Source organism: Bison bison, unplaced genomic scaffold (assembly GCF_000754665.1).
Source record: "Bison bison bison isolate TAMUID 2011002044 unplaced genomic scaffold, Bison_UMD1.0 scf7180017864280, whole genome shotgun sequence".
In the NCBI taxonomy this organism is placed as follows: Eukaryota; Metazoa; Chordata; class Mammalia; order Artiodactyla; family Bovidae; genus Bison; species Bison bison.
In genome coordinates, this window is record NW_011494852.1 from 8,598,763 (window position 1) to 8,608,260 (window position 9,498).

The 9,498-nt window shown below is 49.8% G+C and overlaps 1 protein-coding gene across 1 annotated transcript; it reads right to left on the bottom strand.

The window, feature by feature from the left end:
* Positions 1-235: 235 nt before the first annotated feature.
* ATP5SL (ATP5S-like) lies at positions 236-6,044 on the bottom strand. Its single transcript, XM_010849273.1, has 6 exons — positions 6,009-6,044; positions 4,224-4,420; positions 2,961-3,041; positions 2,047-2,183; positions 1,780-1,942; positions 236-1,402 (listed from the first exon to the last, which is right to left on the bottom strand). Exons 1-6 carry the CDS (start codon positions 6,024-6,026, stop codon positions 1,093-1,095), a joined length of 906 nt encoding a protein of 301 aa, XP_010847575.1. The 5' UTR covers positions 6,027-6,044; the 3' UTR covers positions 236-1,092.
* Between the last annotated feature and the right edge of the window lie 3,454 nt (positions 6,045-9,498).

Here is a 9,498-nt window from a genome sequence, read left to right on the forward strand (position 1 = left end):
GCAGTGGACTCAAGCCAAAGGCACCATTATCCATTCATCCTGTTGATGACATTAAGGCCATGGATTTCTCATGTCTCATTTCCCACTGCCAAGGAGCTCAGTAGTGCAATCAAGCCAAAGGCAGGAACAAACCAACCCCCAAATCCTGTCTTTGTGAATTTATCTCTGGGAACACTCCAGATGCCAAGGCTCTTATCAGTCTGGATCCAGTCTAGAGAGAGAAGCCACACAGTAATTTGAACAGGGAAAGTTTAATATAGAGAATCAATGACTTTAACAGCAAAGTGAAGTAAGGAGGAGATTCATTGGTAAGGGGCCCTGGGAGTTACTGGAAATCCACCTTCAGGGGTATGGTGGAGAGGCATTCAGAGAGACACCTCAGTGGAGGCTGTCCTGTGCAGGGTTGGGGGTGGAGGGCGCCAGGGGAAGCTGCTGACCACCTGATTCACCTCAGCAGATGCGGGGAGCCCTGCACCACCATGCGCTGCAGGGCAGCTGAGCAAGCACCCCTGAGCAGAGCCACAAAGCAAAAGCCTTTCCTCCCTTGAGGAACATCTCTCGGGCGCCCTCTACTGGCAACCCTTATCAGGCCAGTTAGCAAAGGAGAATACTTCAAAGGCCCAGATCAATTTACACAGAGCAAACAACGTTGAATTTGGAGCTGAGCGTCAATAAGGAGAAGGCTATGGGACGCCCCACATGTAGTGGATATGGACCAGGGATACTGCAGCCCGCAGTGAGCCGAGTCGTCCCACACAGGGAAGAACCAGCCCTGTAGAATGCCAGTAGTGCCCCCTGGCAGGAAACAGGAGCACATGCAAGTGGGATAATCCGACTTCTGACAGAAGTCAAGAGAAGTTTCTTGCCAGAGAAGTGGGCATGGTACGGGGCAACCACAGGGGAGAGGGCAGCTCCCTGGGGCTACTTGCAGCCAGGGGCCCTTACCTCCCCTAGGATAGAGAAGGGGGCTCCTGAAACTGGGAAGGAGAAGCATGTGGAGAGGGCTACCTGACAAGCTGAGAGGAGCTGTGAGCTTCAGGCTGGGTGCAGCCAGCCAGAGCACCCCGGTGGTGGAGAACCAATGTCCCAACCTCAGGCTCTCCTCCCCTCACCCCAGCCCGACCCCCCGAGTTGAGTGAGCCCAACAGAACCAGAAGGATGAGCTGTTGGGCGCTCAGCACAGCCTGGCAGAGACCTTGCTTGATGGGGAGGGGCCGAAGGCCAGGCGGGGATGGGGCTGCTGGCTGCGTCCCGGGACTGCTCCTCTGGCCCCACCTTGAGGCCCTGTGCCCAGTCAGCCCCCAGAACCTCACAGTGGGGCAGCATCTCCTCCACCAAGATCTGAGTGAGGCCCGGGTTGGACACAGCAGGAAGGTCGGAGATATCCAGCCTGCGGAGGTTCCTGAGAGGAGGCAAGATGGGGGGGTGGGGGGTGGGGTCACATGTAAGGATGGCATCTGTGTGTGTGAGTGTGGGGGGTGTACCTGCCCCCATGCTGACCCCCAGCTTTCGAATAAAATCTTTGCTCAAGTACATGAGACCCACTGTGTTCATTACAAACTGCACACCTCTGGCTCCTGCTGTCCCACAACAGTGTAAATATCTTGTAATTTCATTCATACAAAAAGGCAGGAAGACTAAGAGTCTTCCCACCCTCCCAGAGGTTCACTGCGCAGCTCATCTATGCTGACCCACCACCAGCTCTAGGTCTGTCCAGGAGGCAGGGATGGGGGTACTGCCCTCCCCTGGTCTGGGGCCCAGCCTGAGTTGAGGTCTCACTGGAGGTGGTGGAGGCAGGCGAGGCCCCGTTCAGAGATGCGGGGGCAGCCGGCTAGGGAGAGCTCCTGCAGTGAGTCGGCCAGCTGGTAGAGGCGGCCGAGACACCAGTCATCCACGTGGGGACAGCGCCGCAGCGACAGGGACTGGAGCTCCTTCAGGGCCACTGCAGGGGGCAGAGGGAGGATGGCACTGACGGCCCTTCTGGAGCCCACCACGAAAGGGCAGAGCCTGGTCCGTCTCCACCTCATCCCGCCCCACCCCACTCACAGAGGTTGTCCAGGCCTTGGTAGTTGATGGCACAACCACTGGCATCCACAGCCTCCACGGGCACCTCCTGGAGCTTCCGGAACTCGAGAGAGGAAAGGCCTTGCTCATTCGCCCGCATCCACTCCCTGTCCCGAAACCTGGGAGAGAGCGAGTGTCAGCATGGTCCCGCAACCTTCCAACCTCTTAATAACACTCCTAGCACCATATCAGAGAACCTGCTGCACTCACTATACACCAGGCCCTGCGCTAAGGGCTTTACATGCCTGGTCTTAGTGGGTCCCCTGACAACCCCATCAAAGATGGAGAGTTTGGCCAATTTTACATACCTGGAAGCTGAGGGTGTAAGAAATTATGGATATTAACATGAGAAAAAAGAGCTATGAGACAAGAATCCTTGGAGATGGGTGAATGTTGAGATATTTACAGACAGGTATACCATTTCTAAGGAAGGTGCTGGAGAAAGTGCTCAAAACAAGTGAAAATCTTAATTGGAACCAAGAGGAAGGCTAGATGAAGCCTATGTGAATTGTGTTTTCAAAAAAGAAGGAAAATAAAGGGGGAAAACGAGGAGGAGGAGGGGGAAGGAAGAAAGAAAATATGCACCAGTGCTGACTGAGCACATGTGCTACGTTGGCCTGTGACCCATGACAAGTGTCCAGACTGCAAAGTGTCTCTGAATCTTTACAGCACACCTTGTAGGTTAGACATGACCACCATCCCATTTTACAGATGACAAAACTGAAGCTCAGGAACAAGTCCCCAGCTACATGGCCAGGAACGGGCAGAGACCAGGGTGTGCAGAGAAGCCAGTCGGACTGACATGAGCCCATCCGACGGATGAGCCCCAGGCTTAGAAAGTGGCTCTCCTGCCTCCCCCACCCCCACCCCCCATTCTGACACCTTTGCCGTCATACTTGACTGCGCCTCCCTGCTTCAAGACGAAATAGGCCCCTGCAACGTAGGGGCCGTATCGCTCCTTGATGTAGGTGAAGGACCTGCCGGGAGAAGAGTAGCCGAGGGTGAGCCTTAAAGCACCACACCCCTTGCCAGGCCCCGGTGCTGCTGAGAGGGTCACAGTCCACAGCACGGGACTGAGATATGCAGGCAGACTGAGTCAGATGGCAAATATTTACTGGGCGCCTCTGAAGTGCTGGGCACTAGGGGACAGTGTGACCAAGGCGGATCACTGTCCCTGCCCCTGCAGAGTTATTTCACAGGGGAAACAGATAACCGCCAAGTTAAGAACAAATCGCAGAGTAGCAATTCCGTGATGAAGTTAATACTGAGGGAACAGACTAGGAGTGGCTCGGGTAGGGATGGCGGATGGAGGTGAGTGATTTGGTTTGTGTGTTGGAGGAGGCAAAACTTGAGAGATCTGAATGAGAGAGGGATTGTAGAGGTCAGGGTCAGAGTCTGCCAGGCCAAGGGAAAAGCCAGTTGCAAAGACTCAGAGGCTCAAATTAAGATGAACAAATGGCAATAAGGATGCCAGGCTGGGAGAGGTGAGTGGGCGTCCCTGGTAGAGGTCTCAAAGCTCAGTAAGGGGCCAGATTTTCGGCCTTGGAGTTTGGCTTTTATTCTAGTTGCAGTCGGAAACCATAAGAGGGTTTTAAGCAAAGTGGTAATGTTATCCATCTTCCTTTCGTAAGAGTCCTCTGGCTGCTGTGTAGACTGTAACAGGGGCCAAAAGGTGACTGACAGGAGACAACTGCAGTCATCCAACCATAAAATAAAAGGGTTCCCAGGAGGCTACAGACAGGTGACAATTGGTCAAATTTAGGATATTCTGGTATTTTATTGATGGACTGGATGTGGAGGAAAGGGAAGCAGACAGGAATGAGGGATAACTCCTTGGAATGTGGTCTGAACAACGGATGGGCAATAGTGCCACCGACTGGGATGGGGAAGGCTTCGGGGTGAGAGGCTGTTTTAGGGGAAACCAAGGTTTGCTGTTAGCCATGTGAGGTCTGAAGTGCCAGCTAGACCTCCAAGAGGAGATAGTGGTCAATGGATTGCCTCTATGAGCTGGAGGGTTTGGGAAGCATGTGGGCTGGAGATGAAGAGACACGTGGGCACGGCTCCCACTGGAAGCCCTAGGGCTTCCTGGAGTGGCAAGGGCAGGGCAGGCAGACCTGGGAGGCCTGGACAGCAGGGCTGAGCAGGCCATGGGTTCTCACCGATTTTTCTTTTGCACCTTCAACACCTGCTTCCGGAGAAGGTACTCCCTCACAGCCTCCACGTCATAGAAGTGGTCAGTCAGGAACTGGAGCAGCGTCCTCCCTTTCTTCTGACTGCCCTCCGGGTCCACTGCCTTGCTCAGGCCACGGATGCCGCTGGTACCCCTGTTCCATACCGGGGCCACTAGCCGCAGGGACTGGGGAGGACAGGGGAGGAGGAGCTGAACCCAGAGCCTCCTGCGAGACACACAGACAGATTCCCCGGTTTTTCCTCCCAAATTTTCCCTCCTCAATGCTTCCCTGCTGATTTCTCTTCTAGGACCTTCCAGTTCTTTGGACTCTGCAAAATTTCCCCAGAATTTCCCCAAGTTCTTTCTTTTAATCCATCTTCAATTTTCTTTGGGACTTCCCTGGTGGTCCAGTGATTAAGAATCTGCCTGCCAATGCAGGGGACATGGGTTCAATCCCTGGTTTGGGAAGCTCCTACGTGCTGCGGAGCAACTAAGCCCGTGTGCCACAACTACTGAGCCCACTTGACCTAGAGCCTGTGTTCCGCAACAGGAGAAGCCACTGCAATGAGAAACCAGTACACCACAGCTAAAGTAGCTCCTGCCTGTCACAACTGGAGAAAGCTTGCACACAGCAACCAAGACCTAGCGCTGCCAAAAAACTTTATCTTTGATTTGGCCAAAGGGTCTTCTGGTTTTCCTAAATTCTCCCCCTAACTTCCCCCAAGCCCTTAGTCTCTCACCAAACCTCTATTATCTGAACTCTTAATGTACTACAAATTCTCCCCTTTATTTTATCCACTTCCCACCAGAGTTTTCCTAAATAAGGCATTCCTTTCCCCAAAATATGACAATTTTTAAAAAAAACTTTATTTTTGGCTATGCTGAGTCTTTGTTGCTGTGCAGGCTTTCTCTAGTTTCTGTGAGGGGCGGGGGGCTACTCTTCCATTCCCGTGTGCGGGCTTCTGATGGGCTGTGACTTCTGTTGCTGAGAAATGGGGTCTAGGGTGCTTTACCACTAAGCCACCAGGGAAGCTCCCAAATATAATCTTAATTTCTCTCCCAACCATCCTTAACTTAACTCTTGAAGCTCCCAAACTCTCTTCAAGTTCCCCTCCAAAGTTTTCTCTTAACCTGCTTCAGTTTCTTTTTCCTTTAACCAAATTCTCCCAATAGTTTTGCCCACATACTTATTTTCCTTAAAATTCCTTTTAAGCTCCCAACCTTACTCTAATTTTCCTAGGCCCATTCCTTGATTTTGCCGAATTCTTCCTAAATTCTTTCCACAATATTGCAAATTCTCCCCTTAATTTCCCCTAGATCTTTTCCCTTGGAATTCCCAAATTCACCTCTTGGGTTTTCCATCAAAATTTCTAACTATTCCATGAGTTTCCCTCACCTTTGGTCTCCTACTCTTGGACCTCAAACCTCAGTTTTTCTGCCAATTTCTTCCAAATCCTTATCCTTTGCAGGTCCCACTATAGCCCGCCCCTAGACTCCCAGTGCCCGTCGGATCCTTCCCTTTGATTGGTCTGGCGCACTTTCTCAGTCGGCACGCCCTGCTTCCCCATTGGTTTCTTTCTTCGCTGCCTGTGACCCGCACCGATCCTTCCCGGCCCCGGACGACCACACGTCTCCGCGCCCAGAGCGAGGTTTAGCGGGAGAGAGCCCCTGCTCCTTCTCGCTCCTTGTCCGCTGGGCGCCGAGAGAGGTCCTGAAGGCAGAGACAGCAGAGCACACACTAATTTGGGGGGCTCTAAAAGCTTCGGTCACCTACCGCCCTGGGCGCCGCCATCTTGCTAGGATTGTGTAACCGGAAGGGGCTCATCTTATCCAACCCACCGGCTCTCTTATGACCACGCCCCCTCCGTTTTCCTGCGGTCCTCTGAAAGGGCTTCCGTGGTGGCTCAGTCGATGAAGGATCCGCCTGCAATACGGGAAACTCGGGGTCGATCCCTGGGTCGGCGAGATCCCCTGGGGAAGGGAATGACAACCCACTCCAGTATTCTTGCCTGGGGAATTCCATAACAGAGAAGCCTGGAGGACTATTGTCTTTTACTGTCCACGGAGTCCCTAAGAGTTGGATATGACTGAGCAAATAACATTTAAAAAAATTTTTTTATCGAAGGTTAATTGCTTTTCAAAATTTTGTTGTTTTCTGTCAAACTTCAGCATGAATCAACCATAGGTATACATGTATCCCCTCCCTTATGAACCTCCGTCAAATCTCCCTCCCCATCCCACCCCTCCAGGTTGATACAGAGCCCCTGTTTGAGTTTCCTGAGCCATACAGCAAATTCTCCGTTGGCTATCTATTTTACATATGGTAATATAAATTTACATATTACTCTTTCCATACATCTCACCCTCCTCCCCTCTCCCCATGTCCATATATCTATTCTCCATTTGTCTGTTTCTCCATTGCTGCCCTGTAAATAAATTCTTCAGAACCATTTTTCCATATGTGCCCTGGAATACAATATTTATCTTTCTCTTTCTGACTCACTTCACTCTGTATAATAATCCACCTCATCAGAACTGACTTAAATTTGTTCCTTTTTATGGCTGAGTAATATTCCATTGTGTGTATGTACCACAACTTTTTTATCTATTCATCTGTTGATGGGCATCTAGGTTGCTTCTATGTTCTAGCTATTGTAAATAGCACTGCAGTGAACAATGGGATACATGTGTCTTTTTCAATCCTGGTTTCCTCAAGGTATATGCCTAGGAGTGGGATTTTACTGGGTCATATGGTGGTTTTATTCCTAGTTTTTAAAGGAATCTCCATACTGTCTTCCACAGTGGCTGTATCAATTCACATTCCCACCAACAGTGCAGCAGGGTTCCCTTTTCTCCACACCCTCTCCAGCATTTATTGTTTGTAGACTTTTTGATGATGACCATTCTGACCGATGTGAGGTGATACCTCATTGTGGTTTTGATTGCATTTCTCTAATAATGAGCGATGTTGAGCATCTTTTCATGTGTTTGTTAGCCATCTGCATGTCTTCTTTGGAGATCTTAAGTCTTTTTCCCACTTTTTCAAATAACACTTCTTAAAGGAGCACACACTTATTACTCTTCTTGTGTTTAGCAGTCTGTTGGACCTCCCTTTCTAATGGGCATTAAAATGGGACCCAGCAGTCTTTCCCTTAGGAGAGGGCTGTTGGAGTACCTTCCTTCCCTATGACTGCACTCACAGTCCCTGTGAGCTTTCCTGTTCCTCTAGGTCTAACTAGCTGTTAATGCTTCCTTAGAACAGAAAAAGATGCGCTGAGAAACTCCGCATATTTATTTTTTAATCATTATTTTTAAAAATATTTATTTATTTTTGGCTGTACTGGGCCTTCGTTGCTGAGGGTAGGCTTTCTCTACTTGTGGAGAGAGTGGGCTGTTCTAGTTTCATACTCGGGCTTCTCATTTCTCATTTCGGGTCCCATTTTGGCTTCTCTTGTTGTGGTCATGGGCTCTAGGGCAAGCAGGCTTCAGTAATTGCAGTGCATGGGCTTAGTTGCTCCTAGGCACGTGGGGTCCTCCTGTATCAGGGATTGAACCGGTGTGTCCTGCATTGCAAGATGGATTCTTGTCCACCTGACTACAAGGGAAGCCCTGCATCTTTCTTTAAAGCAGGGTCAGGGAAGGGAAAGATCGAATAGCTGGTGATCTGACATTGCAAGGTAAGGAACAGAGGCAGAATTTCAAGACTAGTATTGCGGTGGGTTGGCAATTTCAGTTTGGAGTTCAAGGCTACATCTCAAGGGAAAATTCATTATGAAGTCTTGTGGATAGAATTACTCATTCATTCATTCTACAAATATTTACTGAATCCCTACCATGTGGCAGGCACTGTTCTGAGTTGTGAGATTACCATGGAACCACGGCTCTCCCTGGAATGGAGCCAACATTCCAGTCAGTGAGAGCATGGTTAAGAAACAAATGAATAAGCAAGATAATTGCAGACAGTGTTTGATAAGAGGCAAATAAAAACAAGCCATATAATAGGGAGTGACTGAGGCACAGGGCCATCAGTAAAGACCTCTGTGAAGTGTTGACTTTTAAGTGGAGGTGAGGAATGAGAAGGAAACAGCCATTCAAGGGCCTGGGGGGAAAGTGTTTTAGGCAGAGGTAATAGCCAGTGCAAAGACCCAGAGCTGGGACCAGCTTGCACAGAGGTGTGGGAGACTGGGTCAGAGAAGTGGGCGAGAAATTGACTGTGCTTTATTCCATTTGCACAGGCATGCCATAGTCTGATTTATATTTTCTTTTTTAAGATTATATTGATTTGTTCATTTATTTATGGCTGTGGGGGTCTTTGTTGCTGCACACAGGCTTTGCTTTCTCTAGTTGTGACAAGTGAGGAGCTACTCTGTCGTGGTGTGTGGGCTTGTTGCGGTGTCTTCTCTTGTTGTGGAGCTCAGGCACTAGATTGTGCACTCTCAGTACTTGTGACACAGGGACTTAATTGCTCTAAGGCATATGGGATCATCCGAGACCAGGGATCAAACCTGTGTCCTCTGCATTGGCAGGCAGATTCTTAACCACTGGACTACCAGGGAAGTCCTAACAGATCTTAGATGCCAACTACGGATGATGATTGCAGCCATGAAATTAAAAGACACTAGCTCTTTGGTAGAAAAGCTATGACAAACCTAGATAGCATATTAAAGAGTAGAGACATCACTTTGCCGACAAAGGTCTGTCTAGTCAAAGCTATTGTTTTTCCAGTAGTCATGTACGAATGTGAGAGTTGGACCATAAAGAAAGCGGAGAGCCTAAGAATTGATGCTTTTGAATTGTGGTGCTGGAGAAGACTCTTGAGAGTCCCTTGGGCAGCAAGGAGATCAAACCAGTCAATCCTAAAGGAAATCAACCCTGAATATTCATTGAAAGGACTGATGCTGAAGTTCCAATACTTTGGCCACCTGATGTGAAGAGCCAACTTATTGGAAAAGACCCTGATGCTGGGAAAGATTGAAGGCAAAAGAATAAGGAGGTGGTAGAGCATGAGATCAGAGAAGGTGATGGCACCCCACTCCAGTACTCTTGCCTGGAAAATCCCATGGACAGAGGAGCCTGGAAGGCTGCAGTCCAGGGGGTCACTAAGAGTCGGACACGACTGAGCGACTTCACTTTCACTTTTCACTTGCATGCATTGGAGAAGGAAATGGCAACCCACTCCAGTGTTCTTGCCTGGAGAATCCCAGGGATGGTGGAGCCTGGTGGGCTGCCGTCTATGGGGTGGCACAGAGTCGGACACGACTGAA